Genomic DNA, 21744 nt, shown 5'->3' with positions numbered 1-21744 from the left:
CATTAGAAGTGGTTATGTGATTCTGGATGCCAACGTCACATATTTGTAATCTTAGTTTACTCAGGAAGCTGAGATCTGAGGATTGAGGTTCAAAGCTAACACAGGCAGAAAAGTCCTTGAGAATCTCTTACCATCAAACAAAAAAAAACAAAAACAAAAAACAACAACAACAAAAAACCCAGGAGAGATGTGGTTCAAGTAGTAGAGCACAAGCCTTGAGCAAAAAAGTTCAAGGACAGCACCCCAAGTCCCCAAGACTGGTGTACATACATACAACATACACACACAAACACAGTAGTAAATTTTATGCTATATTTATGAAGTAAATATATGAAAAAGAAACATAGGTAAGGTTCTATCAGTTAGATCAACATAGAGTGAAACTCCAATTTTTCTCATATAGATTTCTGCATAGAAATTAGTGGTGGGGAAGGGAGAGAAGGGGAAAGACAGGAGGAGAGAGGAAAGAAAGAGGAAAGGGAAAAGGAGGGGAAGAGAAGGGAGGAGAAAAGAGGGGCAAAGGGAAAAGAACGATAAGAGAGAGAAGAGAGAGAAGGATAGGAGAGAGAAGAGAGAGGACAGAGACAGAGACACAGAGACAGAGACACAGATACACAGATACTTACCTATTTTCTCCTTTCTCAATTCTACACATAAGTGGATGGCCTGCAGTATTAGTTAAACAAGTATGAAGAAATACCTGATCGAGCAATGCCACTGTCCCTGTCTTCATTCTGTCCTCTGCTTGGCATATCAACTGGTGTGCTATGTGCTAAGATACAAGTACAAGGAAAACATGTTACTAGGCTTTCCAAAATAAGAGATATGTTTTTAAAGCCACAGTTAATTTTCATACTTCAAAGGAGATTAGTTATTTGGACTAAGTTTAAATTAAATACATAAAAAAGGATTAGAGAAAGAAGGAAACAAAAGAATCTGTCTTTGTTCTACTGGAGCACATAGACATTTTTGAATGATATTCAACTCTTGAAAGAGAATATTTCATACACGCAAAAAATGTTTCTGTGCTTGTGACTCTCCTCTTGGCAGATAGAAAATATTTATATTCATTTCAAGCATTTCTTCCTCCACTTGTTTCCCATATATGCCATATAAAATAGTACTATACAGTTAATAGGAAAAACTCATGAATTTTGAAAATTCATGCCTAAGTATCATAGTTTTCTAGGAAGGCTTTAGATTGAATTAAGCTGTATATTTACTGAGCTGGAAGATAGATGAAAAGTTTCTCTATTGATTTTTATACCACACAAGAAGTCCAGAGTCCTGTCAGAAAGTTGCCAATGTCTTTTAAAGCATGCTTATTTTCACAACTCTATGGATATAAACATGTAGCCTCACTGTAAGAAGCTGGGAGGGCATCAGTTTCATTACAGTGTCAGATAACTATGGCGCTCAACCTATTTCCGTCTACAAAGCTTGACAAATAAAAGACATTTGTCATACTAACAACCTTAAATTAGTAATGAAGATCCCCAACTTGTTAATGTTTGCTAGTTTTAGCTGGTAAAGCCAGTTAAATCTCAGAAAATACCCAAACACCAAGATGACTATACCTATTAGGAACCTAGAAATTGTACTTATTACTTAAATAAAAGAGACAGAAAGAGATAGATCGATAAACAGATATACCTCCCATGCTCTTTTACAGAAGAATAACTTTTAGAGAAACTCCATGCATGTAATGATGAAAGTGGATAAACGTATAATGGACACTGTAGTAAAGGAAAAGAGTTCACAGCAGCAGCAGCTGCTCAGAAAAGTCAGGAAAAAATAATCCTCTTAGAAACACTAAGGGCTCATTTCAGATCAAAATCAGCTTATACTGTGGTATTAACAGAGCTGTTCACAATAAAAATTTAGGGGCAGACATTTCAAAACATACATTTAAAACTAATATCTCTTATCCCGAGAGCCCCTTGGGTTTCTAGAGAAGCACAAGTAGATTTTTCCACAAGAAGCTGCATAGAATTGATTAATGTGTGTGGGCCACACTGTACTCAGCATTCCACACAAACCTGCAAAGAAAGAAGCACTCCGGGTGAGCCGGAGAGGTCCTCCTTCAGCCACCCCCTGCAGCAGTTTGCTGCTGCAAGCCTGTAGCAGACCTAGAGCAGAAACACACAGGAGACGGCAAACAAAGTACACACATACACACAAAATAAACATAGATTAAAGATAATGCAAAACCAAATCAAAACAACACAGCACAACAAACTCAAATAAAACAAAACACACCCATAATAGTGGTACTCAGAGAGAAAAAAATTTTTATGTCTCATTTTACCTAAGTTACTTCCAGTACGACCAGGCCCCAAACCATTCTGATTTGCGTTCAGTTTTCCTATATGAGAATCTTGGTTGATGTACTCAAAGCTGTCTTGCAAACTAAATCCAGAGTGGGGAGGGAGAGAGAAGACAAAGATATCAAAAGGCTAATAAAGTTACTTTCTAGTAGATACACTCCCAAATATAGACAATTAACCAGTCACTACACAATGGTTTTCTCTATAAATGAATACCACATATACCAAGGGAAATAAAGTTGGCAACTGCTGGAAACTTGTTGGAGGAAAGATTTTTGGAAGTTACCCAATGCATACTAAACAACTACATTCTATCCATTTCATATCCTATAAAGGGTCTAAATTTTGCTTCAATGACTGACATCTAAAATAGTGCTATTAAAAAGTAAATAAAAATAAATAAATAAATAAAATAAAATAAAATACTGCTATTCACGTCTATATTTTGCTTAACAACTGACACCCAACATGTTGCTACTCATTTCAAGGACTTCAAATAAATCTTCAAAGTGAAATTAATTTTAACTCTAGGCTAACATCTATGAATAATTCAGCAACTTTTTTCAGGAGGAAGATAAGTTGAAATTATGATGAAATGGATTTCACAACTTCTAAAACTTTTTTTTTTTTTTTGGGTCCAGTCATGGGGCCTGAACTCTGGGCCTGGGCACTGTCCCTCAGCTCTTCAGCTCAAGGCTAGCACTCTACCACTTGCGACACAGCACCACTTCCGGCTTTTTTTCTTTTTGCTTATATGGTGCTGAGGAATCGAACCCAGGGCCTCTGGCATGCAAGGCATGTGCTCTACCACTGAGCCACCTTCCCAGCCCCCCAAAACTTTTGAATTTATAAAAAATGTGAGGAAGCAGATTAGAAGTTTTCTTTTTTTCAGGTCTCAGATTAGGATGCAAACTTGGTACCCGACACTTCTGCTAAATGGCTAGCACTCTACCAGATGAGCTACACCTCCAGCCCTTAAAAATATTTTTTTAAAAACTAAATATCACATTTTTTGAGGAAAACATTGCATAGTAAAGTCAAAGTAACTTTTACTTAATTCTGAGATTGATATTTTATTACATGAATCTAGTGTAATAAAATATGGGGGAGGCAGAAAAAATACATAAGAAATATCAACTAGCTATGGTGCTGTATGCCTATAATCCTAGTACTTCATACTCTTAGACAGAGTATCTCCAGTTTGAGACCAAAATAAAGGGTAAATAAAGTAGATAAAGATAGGTGCCTAAATTATTTTGTTGCAAGGGTTAGCAAAGACTGAATGGTACTGAGATATGCAGTGGAAAATATTTTCAATTTCCTAAGATTATTAAAAAATAACATGGGGGCTAGAGATATAGCCACATGGTAGAGTGCCAGCCCTGAGTGAGTGAGTGAGTGAACAAGCAAACAAGCTAACTGGAGTGTGAAGCCTAAGTTAAAGCCCTGGAACTGGTACCAAATTAGAGGGGGTGGGAGGAAGAAAAAAAGAAAAAACAAACAACAACAACAAAAATAAACAGGGCTGGGAAGGTGGCTCAGTGGTAGAGCGCTTGCCTTGCATGCATGAGGCCCTGGGTTCGATTCCTCAGCACCACATAAGCAAAAAGAAAAAAGCTGGAAATGGTGTTGTGGCTCAAGTGGTGGAGCGCTAGCCTTGAGCTGAAGAGCTGAGGGACAGCGCCCAGGCCCAGAGTTCAGGCTCCATGACCAGACCTAAATAAATAAATAAATAAATGGTAAATATTTTGAGATATACTCTAACCACATATAAAAACAGCATAATAATCGTCAATAAAAGTTGTTGATCAATATGGGCTTTGGGAAAACAGGAAAGAGAAACAAAGGGGTAGGGCTGACAAGGATGAAAGATGATAAATATGATGAAAATAGATTGTTAACATGTATGAAACAGAACAATCTACTGTAATTATATTAGAAAGAAAGAGGGAGGGGAGTAAGGGGTAGGCATAGAGAAGGAGATATTGACTGGAAACCATCATACACATGCATAGAAATAGCACAATTGAACCTAGTATAGCTAATGTATGATGATTATAACAATAATAAAAATAACATGGGCTGGGGGTGGGGTAATAGAGCACCTGCATAGCAAGGTGCAAGGTTCAGTTCAAACCCCACCACTAAGCACAACAAAAAACCTTCATGTGACCCCTAAAAATTTACAATAATTTTGAATGTCTTTTAAATTTATCAAAGTGTAACAGTCTTCATTATTTTATTTTAAAAACACAGGAAGTATTTCTGCTTGAAAGTTAAAAACGTACAAACAGATATACAAACAGATATATAGTGGGAGTTTAAGTTAAGACACTTCCGTATACTTGGTCTACAAAGAAGCATAAAAAGAGATATAGGAGTTGGGAAGGTGGCTCAGTGGTAGAGTGCTTGCCTCACATGCATGAGACTCTGGGTTCGATTTCTCGGCACCACATAAGCAGAAAAAGCCACAAGTGTCTCTGTGGCTCAAGTGGTAGAGCGCTAGCCATGAGCTGAAGAGCTGAGGGACAGTGCCCAGGCCCAGAGTTCAGGCCCCATGACTGACTTTAAAAAACAAAACAAAACAAACAAACAAAAAAAGGTATAAAGTTCAGTTCAGAGTGCTTGCCTAGCACACACAAAGGACTTGGGTTTTATTGCCATTACCACACACACAAAAAAGCAAAACAAACATAATCCTAGCTACTCATGTGAAGATTTTGGTTCAAACCAGACTAAGCAGAAAAATCTATGAGATTCCATCTTCAAAATAACAAAAATTTTGGGGTTATGCCTGAAGGGGTAGAGAACTAGCTGCACAAGCAAGTCAAGCAAGCATGTAGCCAAGTTCAAAGCCCCATACTGCAAAAAAGTTCTGTTTAAAAAAACTGGGAAATCAACAAAACTCAAAATACTACATGGATCAAGTCCCACCAGTCACAAAGACTAAACTGACTATTTAGGATAGATGGAAAATACAGACAACCACTGTTATGCATCAGTGTCATACATCAGGAAAAAAAAAAAACAACAACAGAAAGTACTTTCAATCACTGAGAAATAAGTAAGATTTTTATACACATAGAATAAGCCAGACTTGTGGTTCCTGCTCATCCCAGCATGTGGGAGGCAGAGGCAAGAGGATTACCAGTAAAAGCCAGTCTGAGCATGTAACAAAGCAATGCTAGCTCCCCTACCCACCCAAAAAAGATAAATACCTGGGAATAGCACAAAATCATTAATGTAACTACTTTCTTTTTCCCTTTTATATTTTCAAGAGAAGTAAAACTTGATGACTGACAGTAGGTACATAGGGGATGACAAATGGTGACCCAAGATAAAAGCAACCAATTATTTGTTTTAAGGCCAGCTGAGAAAGTCAAGACCTTTTCCCACTCACTGTTATTAGTAAGTGCTGTAAATCCTGTGTTCATCTGCACTCATCTAGCTTTGCATTTTAAAATATCTTTTTTTTTTTTTTTGCCAGTCTTGGAGCTTGAACTCAGGGCCTGGGCACTGTCCCTGACCTTCTTTTACTCAAGGCTAGCACTCTACCAGTTGAGCCACAGAGCCACTTCCAGCTTTTTGTTTATGTGGTACTGAGGAATCGAACCCAGGGCTTCATGCATGACAGTCAAGCACTTTCCCACCAAGCCACATTCCCAGGCCCTCAAAATATCTTGTGTCCTTCAAAGAAGCAGTCTATGCAGAAACAGACACCCCACAAAAAGAAAGGAATGAAAATTCTCACACTTACTTATTTGTACTTCCACAGAAGCTACCCATTCTAGCAGAGAAAACTTTACTAATCATTAGTTGGGGAGGAGAACTGAAAAAGAGAGGAGAAATGAAATGAGTTTTTTAATTTAGGAATCAACATTTCCAAACTATTTCTCACAAGCAGAAGGTGGCCAACCTCACCGTATATAGTGTATCTTTAAGGTAGAGCCTTTGTAGCTCATTGCAACTGAGCCGAACATCATTTCCCCCAGCATGTTGATGTCAGAAGCTGGTCTTGTGTACTATATGCAAGAAACCAAAATCAAAGTCAATACGTGGAATAATAGGATGTACAACACAAGAGAAAACAATGTTTATTAATCTCTGAATTATCTCTTTAGTTATTAGGTAATTATAACTATTTTCTTAAAGCTGCAATTGGTCTCCTTATAATCATAATCTATAATGACTTTCTCCCTAAATATTAATGTTCTTGACTTCTTTATATTCAATATGCTCACACTAAACTAAAGTATTTTATCAGAGATCTTTTAAAATAATATAAAAAAACAAAAATTATTATTATCTCCTTTTAAACTCTTAAGCACATCCTAAAAAGAAATATGGGTCAGTATTATTCAATAATTAACAGTGTTAGTCAAGATACTGGGGAGTAGGAGATCAGAAAGATAGCAGTTTGAGCCTGCAAAGAAGTTGTGAGATTCCATCTTAACCAACAGGCTATGCATGGTATCCTCTGCCTATACTCTCAACTACAAGGAAAGCCATAGGTGAGAGAATCACATTTGGAAGTTTGCCTTATTAAAAAATCTGAGACCCTGTCTCAAAACAAAACAAAACAAAATACCCTAAAACAAAAAGAGACTGGGGGACATGGCTCAAGTCAAATCCTAAAACTGCAAAAAAAGAATTATATGTATGTATGTATGTATGTATGTATGTATGTATGTATGTATGTATACACGTGTGTGTATGACTGAATGATCAATGGTACAGGAAAGGTTTAGTGTAGGTCCAAACTAAGTCTGATTACTCTAAATATTTTACAAAAACATTAAAAAGTATTCAACTTTCTGATCAGTCTCTAATTCTTTATCTTTTTAAATTTTTACTTTAGGAAGATGCTAAGCACAACCTACATCCTGCATTTACACTCATTCATTTACATTTTTGTCAACCTAGCCTAACTTTGCTTCTACTACTCCATCTATTCCATCTACTCTAATGTTAATCTGTGCTTTCCTTTATGCAAACAGGTATCATCCAGTTTTGTTTATTAAAGTTCTCTCCCTATAGCCGATCTGTTAATGATTTTCCTTTTGGAGTCTCTTCTCTTCAGATCAACATTTGAATATAGTTGTTTCTAGGAGGATAAACCTGCTCCCAGCCTGACCTTAATTACTATTTACACAGAAATATCCCATACCTATCTTTATCTCTTTGACCTGACCTATTTCTGGGCTTTAAACTCCACTATCTCTGGCCCAATAGCTCATGCCTGTAACCCCAGCTACACAGGAGGCAAAGACCAGGTTATATATAATTTGAGGATAACCTGGGCAAAAAAGTAAACAAAACCCCATCTCAACAAAAATACTTAGGCATGGTAGTGTCTGTCTATCATGCTAGCTACGTGGGAAGCATTAAGTAGAAAGATCACAGTTCAGGTGGGTCTGGGTTAAAAAAAAAAATCTCAAAAATAACCAAAGCAACTACTACAACAACAACAACAAAAGGCTGACAGTGTGGCTCAAGTTGTAGAGTGTTTACCTAGCAAGTATGAGTCCCTGAGTTAAAAGGCTAGTAATGCCAAAATAATAATCGGAATAACAACAATAATAATGTCTACCCCAATGCATTAGGTGTAGGATTCTTTCAATCTGCTCAGTCCTGGTGACATACTAATGAACAGAGCATATTTTGAGCAAATCAGAATGCCATAGGCACCTCAGTACAGCCTGACTAAAACTAATCACCTCTCTGAAGGCTGACCTATCAGCCAGATTCTCTGATGGAGGGATTTCCATACAAGGGCAAACACTGAAAGTATCCTTGACAATTGCTTCTGGATCTTTGCATTGTTTTCAATGCCAACTACTCACATACATGCACACATAAATATTCTCTTTATACACAGTGGCACATTAGGAAAGAGAAAGAAAAATCTGTCAGCCTTGCTAACGGGCTGAATTCTTCACTGGTTACAGCTCACACCAACCTTTTCCTACTACATGTATATCCTTTCCTATTAACTTCCACCCATTGTCTCCGCTTTATCATTTGTGTTTTCTAAGGGTACAAGGACATGTGCTAACTGTGATTATCAACTAGCCAAAAATGTCACTCTATACTTTTTAAACAGTAATCACTATAAAATAAAGACAAATGCAAGGCACAAGTTATGACTACAAAGTTAAGATTATGTGGCTACTGATAATTTCCCTCACTCTTCTTTTCTAGAAACAGAGTAAACAAAATTATATGTGTGAGTGTGAGTGAGTGTGTGTGTGTGTGTGTGTGTGTGTGTGTGTGTGTGTGTGTGTGTTGTTTTTAAAAGCCTGACACCAGTGGCAATCCTAATTACTCAGGAGGCTAAGATCTGAGGCTGGTGATGCTATGCCAGCATAGGCAGGAAAGTCCATGAGACTCTTATCTCCAATGATCTACTCAGAAAAAGCCAGAAGTGGAAGTGGTGCTGTGGATCAAGTGGTAGAGTGCTAGCCTTGAGCACAAAGAGGCTCAGAGATAGTGCCCAGGTCCTGATTTCAAGCCCCAGTCCCCCCACACACACACAAAAAAAAAAAACAAGCAAAAAGGTTTATATATCCTGAATCAATTAATAGCCATTTTCTATAAATGTTAATAAAATATTAGGTCCTTAAATATCGCTCTGCACCAGAACAACTCCAAATGGATCAAAGACCTTGAGAAAAGAGCAGATACTCTGAAAATAGTACAAGAAGGGATAGGGGATACATTAGGGCTCTTTGGCACAGGTTGAAACTTCCTAAATAAAGAGCCAGAAATACAAAAATCAAAGAAAGGTTGGATGATTGGGACCACATTAAACTGCAGAGCTTCTACATGGCAAAGGACATAGCTACCAAGATTAACAGAAAGCTCACAAGCTAGAGAAGATCTTCACTAGTTTACACAACAGGCAAGAGCTTTATATCAAAAATATCCAAAAAATTAACCCCACCCCAATAAAAAATCGTCAAAGAAACAACCACCCCATTAATAAGTGGGCTAAAGAATTAAAAAGAGGGCTGGGAAGATGGCTCAGTGGTAGAGTGCTTGCCTTGCATGCCTGAGGCCCTGGGTTCGATTCCTCAGCACCACATAAGCAAAAAGAAAAAAGCCAGAAGTGGCGCTGTGGCTCAAGTGGTAGAGCGCTAGCCTTGAGCTGAAGAGCTGAGGGCAGCACCCAGGCCCAGAGTTCAGGCCCCACGACCGGACCCAAAAAAAAAAATTTAAAAAAAAAAAAAAAAAAGAATTAAGAAGAGACTTCTCTGGAAATGAAATAAGAATAACCAATAGATATATCAAGAAATGTTCAACATCTCTGGCCATAAAAGAAATGCAAATCAAAACCATGTAGAGATTACAACTCACCCTAGTTAGAATGGCCATTATCAAGAAAACAAATGATAACAGGTGCTGGTGAGGATGTGGCCAAAAGGGAACCCTACTACACTGTTTGTGGGAATATAAACTGGTTCAACCACTCTGGAAACCAGTGTGGAGGTTCCTCAAAAGACTAGACATAGTGTTCTGCTAAGATCCAGCAATCCCACTCTTGGGCATTTACCCAAATGATCACAAACCAGGCCACACTGAAGCTGCCAGAACAACTATGTCCACTGCAGCATTATTTACTATAGCTAAGATATGGAGCCAACCCAGATGCCTCTCAGTAGATGAATGAATAAAGAAAATGTGATATAATACACCATGGAATTCTGTGCTTTCATCAGAAAGAATGACACTGCCCCATTTGTAAGGAAATGGAAAAACTTAGAAAAAAAATCATATTAAATGAAGCCAGACCCAAAGGAACATAGGCTCCGTGGTTTCCCTTATTTGTAATAATTAGTATATGTCCTAGCAGAGGATCACAATAACTCAATACCTATGTACATTCAACCATATAAAATGATGCTAAATGAAATGAACTCCAAGATATAGAAACAAGAGGAGCTTTTTTTGTTATTTATGTGATTGTTTTTAATGTATTGTATGCGGTTCTTTCCTTTTTTCCCATTTCTATCCTTTGTCATTGTATTTGATTTTGGTACACTGTAGATTGTATATCGTTTATCTGAATTAGGGAAGGGAAGGGGAACAACAAAATGGTTAGAAAGGGTAAAGAGTAAACCAATGCAACAGTGATATTCACAAGACAATATATTGGAAATGAAATGTACAACTTGGAGGTACCATTGAGGGGAAAGGAAAGTGGAAGAAAAATAAGGGAGAAGGTAACAATGTTTGACAAGAAATGTACTCAACTACCTTTATGGATGTAACTGTAACCCCTCTGGTATATCACTTTACAACAAAATAAAACTAAAGTAAAAAAATATTTCTTCCCTTTTATCTCATGAGTCACTATCTCTCAATGGTCCTATTCCTCATGCTTCAGCACATCAAGCATACTTGTACATTTATATGCAGTACAAAGAATCTCACCCTCATAATCAAGCCTGCTTTTGTCCTTTCCTTCCCCTGTGTATGAATTTCCTCCTTATATTGGTGATTTCTATTTTTTAAGGGTGCTCACATGTATTTCCAGAATTCTAAAATGTTCATGTAGCAAAACTGGAAAACACAGACTTATTATTCTGTGGGTGACAGCAGGGAACAAGAATTTTTGCTCATTTACAATATTTTTTCCTCATTCATTATGAATTATGCTGTATTTCCTCTGCTTGAGAATAGGATTTGTGGATGGATAAGAGCCAAAGTGTGAAAACAGCACTGACAGAAAAATTTAGTCACTGCTGAGTGCTTTTCCCCACACTCATGGAGCAAAGCCTTCAAGTTGGTATCCCTACCTGAAAAGAATTTATATGAATTATTTCAGCTCCAAGCATGGTTCTAGAAAAGGTATATCTTACCTGGTACTTTGGAAGCTGCTCCTTGGTTTGTGGTAAAGACCCTCCAGAAGAACTATGAGAAAAGATACTATTGTTGCTGTTGCTGCTGCTGCTGCTACTGCTGCTGCTGACACTGTTGTTGACACTGCTGCCTCCTTGACAGCACTTGGCTGACATTTTAACAGGAATATCTTCTGTTTTCTGGATGAAGAAAGGCAGGCAAGGAAAAGGGTCTGTAAACACTATCAGGCTTCTTCAACATGCTATTCAATGAAATGATTTCATCAAAACATGTGGTGCCTGTGTTGCATTAAAAACAAGAAGCTCTTTAAAATTTTTCTTTATAATGATTACAAAAATATAGTTTCTGAATATCTATAATATTTAGGAGGAGGGATCATGAAAAGGGATACTAGTAAAATGGTTCTAGAGAGAAAATGTTGAGAAATTAAGATTTATTCTCCTTAAATAACTTTACTAGAATGTACATCTAAAGCCATATTATAAAATCAACTATGAAAACTGGTCTTGGATTTGGTTATTAGGTTTTAATACCTATAGAGTAAAATGCATGAAACTGGTGAGGAACAAGATGACAATTCAAGTTTAAAATTTTTACAAAGTAAATGGAACAAAACACATCTATTAACTTAGACACCTTTTCCCGTACTCCTTTAAAGATAACAAGAAAAACCATGAGGCTGGGGCTGGGAAGGTGGCGCAGTGGTAGAGTGCTTGCCTTGCATTCATGAGGCCCTGGGTTCAATTCCTCAGTACCACATAAGCAGAAAAAGCCGGAAGTGGCGCTGTGGCTCAAGTGGTAGAGTACTAGCCTTGAGCTGAAGAGCTGAGGGACAGCGCCCAGGCCCAGAGTTCAAGCCCCACGACCGACCAAAAAAAAAAACCAAAAAACAAAAAAATCATAAGGCTGAAATTGTGAAAGATGAAGCCAAACCCTGAAACAGGAGCTATTGTGAACTATAACTGAGCACGTGATGGGAATCTGGTCTTTAAAGATTATAGGTAACAGATACTATATACTCCCTGAAGTAAAATTCATTGGTAATTTTTATGACAGTGATATAAGTATATGAAGATATACCATTATGGAGCTGGGAAGGTGGCTCAGTGGTAGACTGCTTGCCTCTCATGCATGAGGCCCTAGGTTTGATTCCTGAGCACCATATAAACAGAAAAGGCCAGAAGTGGAGCTGTGGCTCAAGTGGTAGAGCGCTAGCCTTGAGCTGAAGAGCTCAGGGACAGCACCCAGGCTCAGAGTTCAAGACCCAGGACCGACCAAAACAAAACAAAACAAAAACAAGATACACCATTGATGTTCACCATCATCATCTACGTGTTTATGTGTGTGTGTGTGTGTGTAATATCACTCTCTATAGGAGTATCCCAAAGCCTCTATGAGAAGTAGTTTCTATTCTGAATCTTCTTTGCCTTTTTTTTCCTTATGTGGCTTTTGAAAAACCATGAATGTAACTGCAGCTTTATCTAATCTTCAATGTGACAGTCACACTGGTGGTCTATTATTGCAAATGCCTGCAATCATGTGCTTGATATAAACTCATGACATAGTGTGCTTACTAAGGGGGTAGAGGAGCTGTAAATAGGAAACAAACATAGGGAAAACATAAAATATGCTGGTCCACAACAGTCAGTCACTCCAGTACTGACAGTGCTCAAAGTTAACCTGTGTTAACCGAACACCCAGCACTCCTTCAACACCCTCTTCAGATCTAGCTTCTACTTAACACCACTTAACCTAGAAACACAACTCCTAAGAAACCAGAGGGAGTTCTACTTGCTTCTGACTACCTGCCCCTCTGGCTAGAGTACAGCACACTGGATGATCTATAATTAGAGGGCATACCAACCAGATTCTTTTATGGTCTTGAGCAAGCTACAAATGTCCTTGAACCTAAACTGCCTTTTTGATTATATGAATATTTTTAAGAAAGTCTATAGCCCAGTTTGCAGAGTTACCATTGCTCAGGAATACTGACTGAGAACTCCAGTTTCCTTTGAAACCATTTTCCCTCCATCTGCTTCATCCGTTAGCAGCTGTACTGATAGGGATGTGGATGTCCATCCTGTGTACAGTAGATTATGTGTTAAGTGCTGGCTCACCTAATCTTTTGATCTCAATCTACCATTAAAGCCCAGGTGAATCATGTGAGAGATTCCTCAGACCTCCCTTCTACCTACCTAGCAAGCACAGCAACAACCACTGTAATGATTAGCTACCTGGTAGAATGCCACAATAAAGTACATTTCCTTTCTGTAAAAGTGATCCTTATCAAAAGAAGGAAAACAGCTCATTGGCCCTGATGAGATAAAACTATTATAAACTGCTTAGTTATTTAGCTAAACATTCTACCAACTGCCAGAATGAAACATGAAAAAAATGAGTACTAGATTTATTTAACTTATAAGCAACTGAACAAATCTGAAGTAAAAATCCTATTATAACAATCAATAAGTATCCTGGACTGATATCCAACCAGCTCCAGCAAAGTCCAGATTTTTCTTACCTCAAAGAGATCATTCCTAATGTCTACCACCTTTCCAATCCAACTCCCCACAAAAAGGAAATGAATACAAGTATCCTTTGTCAGTTAGGGTTGAAAAATATTCTTTTTTGAAGATGCCAATGCATTTTAGCATATCAAAGCCCGATTTAGCTTGTTTAACTCAGTGCTATAATACCTTTTATTTAATTTTATTTAAAATAAAATTCATAGCCAGGTACTGGTGGCTCACACCTATAATTCTAGCTACTGGGGAGGCTGATATGTGAGGACAGCAGTTTGAAGCCAGCACAGGCAAGAAAGTCCTAGAGACTCTTATCTCTTTACCCAAAAAGCTTGAAGTGGAGCCAGGGCTCAAGAGATAGTATGATAGCCTTGAGCAAAAGAGCTCAGGGACAGCACCCAGGCCCTAAGTTCAAACCCTTGAACAAATAATAATAATAATAATTTTTTTAAAAATTCAAAATTAAGATGAAATTTTATTTAAAATTTAATTATACTGGCCTAGAATAGATAATCCTCCTACTTCTGCCTCCTAGATGCTGGGATCATAAGTACATACTACCATGCCCAGCTTTAGAATACTTGTTAATGTCTATGAGAAACACTGGACAGAATGACATATTAGTTTCCTTTTAAACAAACAAGCTAGTGCTTTAAAATGTTAAGAGTTCTATTCTCTTACTACATTTGATAACACACATGGTCTCAAAATCTTATTGGGACTGCAATTACCAACAAATCCTGATGTTTATGGTACACAACACTGGCACCTACCATGATTATGTACTACCAATTTCACCTGTGTTAATAGACATGTGCATGCCTGTCTTGGGAAAAAGATCTCCTTATGTTGCTTTGGAGCCATTATTGGCTGTACAATATAATTCAGACAGAAGAATATATATTGATAAGTTACTGATCAAAGAAAACTATGCACCATTTCCTACCTGGGCTGCCACCTCTTCCATCTTTTGAACAGCTTTGGAATCAAATAAGACTTGTCTGCCTCTCCTCTCGCAGTCCTGGTACACAATCAGGCGAATCTCACTTACATCCAACTCTGAACATGACCAACTGTGAATTCAAAAAGGGGTGAGAAGTTATATTATGGGCAGTTCTTGGGATGATCATGTATAGTAAATTTTCCAGCTGATGTACCTATGTGCATGTCAGAGGGCCACATTTGTGCAGAGACAGTAATCTTATACTGGAGCAGCTAGTAAGTCTGGGGCAGGTGGCTTCAGGTATAACCACCACCATGCCACAAAGTTATTATCACAAAAGGTGGAATGAATATTTTATGTACCAAATCACTTGAAAAAGAGCTTCTTCCAATGCCAGTCTTGGTATAGACGGAAGCCAGAAATTGCAAGGACATGTAGAGAAGGCTGTTTGGATGTCTGGGTTCTATGGAAGGCACATAAAAGTTAGTGTCACTGGACAGGAGGCCATCTGAGCAAATCAAGAGTCTTCTTATTCCCTGTCCTAGTCAATCACTCTCAAGTCAAATTAAAATGAGTATGTACCCTGAAATTTATTACTGGTTCAATTCACACACACACACACACACACACACACACACACACACACACACACACACACACACGTCAGAGGAAATGAATGAAAGTGTACAGTGGGCATATAAATCCATTCATCACATAGTTGAGTATTGTATTCTAGGTTCTGTAGTAGATGCCAGAGTCAATAATCAATCAAACAGAGTTGGAGCCTAATATCCCAGCTTTTCAGGAGGATGAGATCTGAGAATCAGTTTGAAGGCAGCCTAGGCAGAAAAGTCTATGAGACACTTATATTATCTCCAATTAACAACTAAAATGCCAGAAGTCATTTACCCAAACAAGGCTGTACTAAAGCTACCAGCACAACTATGTTTATGGCAGCATTATTTACCATAGCTCAGATATGGAACTAACATAGATTCCCCTCAGTAGATGAATAGATCAAGAAAATGCCACACACACACACACACACACACACACACACACACACACACACACACACACAATGACACTGCCCCATTTGTTCAGAAATGGAAAGACTTGGAAAAAATTATATTAAGTGAAGTAAGCCAGGCCCAAAGAAACATAGGACCCATGGTTTCCCTTATTTGCAACAACTACTATATGTCTAGGACAAGCAGAAAAGGTCAAAAGCTATGTACATATGACCATATAACCTGATGCTAAGTGAAATGATCCCCAAGATAGAGACACAAATGCTTTTATCTCTCTTGCTGTTGTTTTTGAAGTACTTATAATGTACTACTACGTGATTTTTTTGTTTCTTTTGTATGTTTTTCCCCCATGGTATCCGTTTTCACTGTATGGGATTCTGGTGCCCTGAATCCTATATATATATATATTTCTAATTTGGGGAGGGGAAGGGAAATAACAAAACAAATAAGGATATAGGTTGACTCATTGTAACAATGAGTTGTACAAGACACTATGTTGAAAACAAACTTTACAACTTCGGTGGGAGGGGGAGGAGGAGTTGGGGAGGTGGGAAGCCAAGGGATGGTGGGGGGAAAACAAAGGAGGAGTTAACAATGCTTGATAGGAAATGTACTCATTACCTTACTCTATCTTACAGATAGCTGAGCTGAACCATCTGTATAGTATTTTTACAATAAAAATATATACAAAAATAAAATACCAGAAGTAGCTCAAGTGGTAGAGTGCCAGTCTTGAGGGAAAAAAAAAAAAAAAAACGTTTAGGGACAGCACCTGGAACTGAGTTCAAGCTCCAGAACTGGCATAAAACAAAAACAAAAACAGAAAAATGTGGTCCCTACCCTCATGGAGTTCACCACTTAGTAGGGAATATAGGGCAATGCTCAAATATAAATGTATAACAAGTGAAAAAAGGGAAAGGGTTTCAAGGGGAAGGGTTTCAAGATTTGCTGATTTAAGGAGTGAAATGGTGTTTTAGTTCAGACCAGAAGAAGTTAAAGAGTTAAAGTGAATAAAGAGGCAGCCCCAGGAAGTGTAAGAGCTCAGCAGCACAGGAAAAGAGAAGGAGCAGGGCTCTAAGGCAGGCCAGAGGCAAGATCAAGAGCTGCCAAGGAAAACAGATGGCTGATAAGATCAGATCGTGAGGTTGCTCCTAGGAAAGTGAGAATGGGACTGATTGAGACTGGAGAGGCAGGAAGGCCAGGCTGAATACAAAGTGGGAAAGTGGGAGCCAAGCCTTTACTGTGTGTGCTCCCAGAGAACAGCAGAGGTGGGGAAGGACTCAGGGAACCAGTGACTGGGCACAAGAGTACTTGCCAGTTATTTAGGCAGAGATTGAAGCAGGAAGACTGAAGGGATGGGCGACAGGTGGAAAGATAAACAAACAACAACAAAAGCAAACTGTAGAAGTGAGACTACAATAGTGAAGTGAAGTGCAGTTAGAAACTTCGGTATTCAAATCCAAATGCTCTCACCTTCCATTTCCACACCAGAACAATGAGTACTGGATTAAATGGATTAAATAGAATTATTTATTTAGTAAGTGTTCCAAAACGGCTATCATTGCCTCATGATTATAAGTGCTACAACTTTTGTAAAACAAACAACAACCTCAATATGGTGTCTGATACCTAACATTCCATGTTTTGGACCTTTTCTTTTGCAGGCAATGGTAGTTAATCTTAAATATGCTCTTTCAGGGCAACAGATTTGTTCTTTTCTCATCAGGAAAAGACATAAAAGGTCTGGCTGTATCTTCTTCCAAAAACTTTCCTCTTAAGCTATGTCCAGCATCCTTTCATTCTCATTTTGTTAACAGCATTTTAAGTTTATCTTGGAAACCATTCTGAATCCTCTACATAGCCCAGAGTCAGTCCATGTTCCAACTGTGGTCAGTATGGCATGGCTTAAGAGCCAAGTAAGCCCTGGGAGCCAGCCCCCAAACTTAGATACTCAACTTCCACATACATGGTAATTGTGGAAATGCTGATGGCTATTTTTGGTATTCCATGGTAAGTGCCTGTCTGACAATGACATCATTAATGGGGAAAGAAAACAGAGAAGAGTAATGAGACAGATTTCTGTTAGTACTTGAAACAGCTTTTCCTGATAAGCGCTAGTATTTCTGAAGCTACTTTTCTGTCACAACCAAAAAGACCTGATGACCCAAACCACTAAATTTTAAAATTAGATAGGCCATTAGAATACTCTCTAGAATTATGTATTAAAAAACATAGCATAAGGGCTGAAGTACATAGCTTATTGGTACAGTACTTGGCCATCACATGCAATGGGTTGGGTCTCCAAAACAGGCCCAAGAACAAGTGCATGGGTGTGCACATGCACACACGCACACGCACACGCACATGCACATGCACGCACACATGCATACACACAAAGGAAACAACAAAAATATGTACTCTACAGGTTGAAATTATTACAAGTTAAGAATCAATAAAGATTTCCCTGTCTATTTTCTTGTTCAATCTACTTTGCCACAATAATTGCATTTTGCCAAAGTAGCATAATTTAACAAGCAAACTGTTCAATCCTGAGAAATAATATTGATGTGAATAGCAATGAACTGAGGACATCCTTTTAAAAGAGCTCAAATTCAGTAACAGTAGCAATACCTTATTAAATATTTCACATTCTTTTTCATTAAAAAAAGACAGAAACAAAAAGGTAAGATTATGTTAAAAGTGTCCATTTTTGTAATCTAAATGCCTTACAAGTATAAAGAATTCTATTTTTCTTCATATGAATGCTGCCTTTGGTTTAATACCCAGTCATATTTTGACATTTACCATCTCTTAATCTTAGTAGAGGAGATTACAGTTGAGAAGCTTGGAAAAGTAGATAGGTAGGATAGAGGCCATTAAATAAATGCTTCAGAGTAAAACAGGCCTGAGATCAAATCTCAGCTCTGCCTCCCACTAGTTTAATAGCCTTGGAAAGTTTCCTGAGTAGTACTTGTAAGGGATGTTATGAAGATTAAAGGAGATAATCTAGAGAAATTCCCAGCACTCTGCCAGTTCCTTTCTCTAGCATCCTAGCCATAAAGGACTTAAGTTATTTATAAGCAGTTGAATTGTAACTGTATTCTCCTTTATATTTACATTCACTTTTAGATAACACCAGCACTGACTGTGAGCCTCTACAAATACCAAGGTTCAGAAACTTTACAGGAGTTAACTCCCTGGATAACTGACTATACCTCTGAATGATTCAAAGGGGTATAAACCATAAGCCCTGAGCTTTTGTCTTAAAATATCTAACCATTTCAGATAAATGAATTCTAATAAAAAACGACTTCATTTCTCTGTTTTTGTTGAAGAATAAGGGACCTGGTATCAGGGAACTATGTACTATTTATTTATTATTACCTATCATATCTTACTGTCACATTTTAAACAAAATGACTTAGGTTTTAAAATTCACTGATGTCAAAATTTATCTGGTTGAAACAGAAACCAGGCCTTACTCCTAGAACTTCAACAGTAGAAAACAAGTAACCAAAGTCTGAATTACTCTCCTCAAAAGCAATATTCAAGAAACTGAAGCACAGAAAATAAGACTTCTCATATATGTATGTATATGTATATATATATATGTAAATATATATATGTCTCATACATATCTAAGGAATGTGGTTTGAAGCCAGTCTGTGCTGGAAGGTTCATAAGAATCTTACATCCAATAAACTACCAAAAAGCTGAAAGTGGAGCTGTGGCTCAGGGGTAGAGTGTTATCTTGAACAAAACAAGTTCAAGGACAGGGCCCAGGCCTTGAGTTCAAGCCTAAGAAGACCAGTACACACACAGTCTCTCTCCCCCCCCCTTTCACACACACACACACACACACACACACACCGAGTCACACACAGTCACACACACAGAAAATATGCTGTCCTAATTTCTGTACCTATGACTATGACCTTGTTTGGAAATAAGGTATTTGCAGAGATAATTAAGTTAAGATGAAGTCATTAGTACAGGCAATCATCTAATGACTAGTATCCTCCTAAGAATGAAATCTGTACAAAGAGAAGGAATAAGCAGGCAGTCATTGTCGGTTGAAGACAAGAGCACAAACACATAAAGGCAAATGGTGGAACATTAAAGTCTTGGATTCTTGGGAAGTGTCTTAACAGAAGAATCACAAAGCAAACAAGGCTTCAGAGACTTGTATCCACTTTAAGTACTATGCCAAAGAATACTTACCGTGTTTTATACATGGTAGTATACCAAATTCAAGATTTTTAGAGACAGACTATCATGATCCAATCTGCATTTTAGAAAGAGAACTAAGTAGTATTGAGAAGATAGTTTTAGACACAAGTTGGTATTTATCTTGTACATTCTGAATTTCAAAGAAGTAACAGCTAACAAGGAAGAGAACAGTAGTTACATCATTTGTTACAGGATGATTTGCCATATCCTCCAATACTATTTCTACTATTTGTGCTCACCCTTCCCTTGAATTTTAGAGGAATCAGACTAGCAATGGACATGAGTACCTCCATGTAGCATGTAGTTCTAACTGGGTTCTAAGTTTCCCCTTGATCTCACACAGTAACTCCATTTAATCGATGAAAAAACCCTACAAATCATTAAAAGTCAGTTATGTGTTCCAAGAATGTTTAAGTGTCAGATATGATAAAGAACTTTAGATAGACCAAACAATAATGGTAACAACTGATTTTTAAAAAAAACTACTCAATTGAACAGGTACTTAGCACAAAAACAATAATAGTTACAACCAATAAATACTTTGAATTTAACAGGTACTTCCTGCTAACCTACTGTATACCAAGCAATCTTCCAGGCAATGGGATAAAGCAGTAAAGAAACCATGCCTCCAGTCCTATGAAACTTAGGGTGATGACATATTGAAGCTACTCTTAAAACTCTATTCTGAGCCGGGCGCTGGTGACTCACGCTTGTAATCCTAGCTACTCAGGAGGCTGAGATCTGAGGATCGCAGTTCAAAGCCAGCCCGGGCAGGAGAGACCGTGAGACTCCTAGCTCCAATAAACCACCAGAAAACCGGAAGTGGTGCTGTAGCTCAAGTGGTAGAGCGCTCGCCTTGAGCTGAAGAGCTGAGGGACAGCGCCCAGGCCCAGAGTTCAAGCCCCACTACCGACAAAAAAAAAAAACAACTCTATTCTGTATTTCCAACCCCCATCCTTCCATACTCTCACACACAAAGTTTCTAAATATAAATAGAAATCTCTTCAAAAGTTTCCTTATAACCAACCAATGGGGGCTCAAGTGAGTAAAACTTTAAAATTTGAAGATTAGTAGTGGTGGAAAAAGGGGAAAAAATTATGTTTAAGATGGCAATTAGGACTTTACCCTAATGCAGTCTTTATATATATTATGTAAAATTAAGCTATGAAACTTGAGGGTAGAAATGGGAGCAGGAAAATGGGGGAAAACAGAGGAACAGTGACATTAATCAAGAAGCATTGTGCTCGCCGGGCGCTGGTGGCTCACGCCTGTAATCCTAGCTACTCAGGAGGCTGAGATCTGAGGATTGCAGTTCAAAGCCAGCCCGGGCAGGAGAGACCGTGAGACTCCTATCTCCAATAAACCACCAGAAAACCGGAAGTGGCGCTGTAGCTCAAGTGGTAGAGCGCTCGCCTTGAGCTGAAGAGCTGAGGGACAGCGCCCAGGCCCAGAGTTCAAGCCCCACGACCGACAAAAAAAAAAAAAAAAAAAGAAGCATTGTGCTCATAACCTGTTCTATGGAATTATAACATCTTGGTACAACTACTTAAAAATAAAACTAAAATTTATAAAAAGTTCACCTTGCCAGTACAATATATCCACTATTTTATATCTGGTAACAAGCTACAAGAAAAAAATGAGATAAACTAAATGGGAGGACAGATTGCAAATTCATTTTGGGGGGTGGGGGGTGGGCTAGGTTAGTACTCTCAGGAAGACAGCTAACAAAAAAAGTAATCCACAAAGTAGATTTTTCCTTCCATTACTTGTTTTGTACTTATATGGGCTTAGATACAAAAACAGCCTGAGCAGTTTCACAGGAACTTCAT

At 38.1% G+C, this 21744-nt stretch overlaps 1 protein-coding gene across 3 annotated transcripts in view; it reads right to left on the bottom strand.

Moving 5' to 3' along the window:
• Fnip2 (folliculin interacting protein 2) overlaps nucleotides 1–21744 on the bottom strand; it is a 147715-nt gene that overhangs the window by 53838 nt on the left and 72133 nt on the right. The window contains exons 2-8 of one of the 3 annotated variants that reach the window (XM_042668422.1): nucleotides 14658–14784; nucleotides 11189–11368; nucleotides 6249–6349; nucleotides 6085–6156; nucleotides 2309–2409; nucleotides 2040–2129; nucleotides 701–772 (exon numbers count right to left, since the gene is read on the bottom strand). In XM_042668422.1, the coding sequence (XP_042524356.1) occupies nucleotides 701–772; nucleotides 2040–2129; nucleotides 2309–2409; nucleotides 6085–6156; nucleotides 6249–6349; nucleotides 11189–11368; nucleotides 14658–14784 (743 nt within the window). The remainder of the gene's footprint in view (nucleotides 1–700; nucleotides 773–2039; nucleotides 2130–2308; nucleotides 2410–6084; nucleotides 6157–6248; nucleotides 6350–11188; nucleotides 11369–14657; nucleotides 14785–21744) is intronic. The other 2 variants (XM_042668424.1, XM_042668425.1) reach the window with 2 other exon arrangements.

This window comes from Dipodomys spectabilis, unplaced genomic scaffold, assembly GCF_019054845.1.
Source record: "Dipodomys spectabilis isolate Male_0828 unplaced genomic scaffold, ASM1905484v1 ptg000436l, whole genome shotgun sequence".
Classification (NCBI taxonomy): domain Eukaryota; kingdom Metazoa; phylum Chordata; class Mammalia; order Rodentia; family Heteromyidae; genus Dipodomys; species Dipodomys spectabilis.
This window is presented reverse-complemented; position numbering and strand designations above follow the sequence as displayed.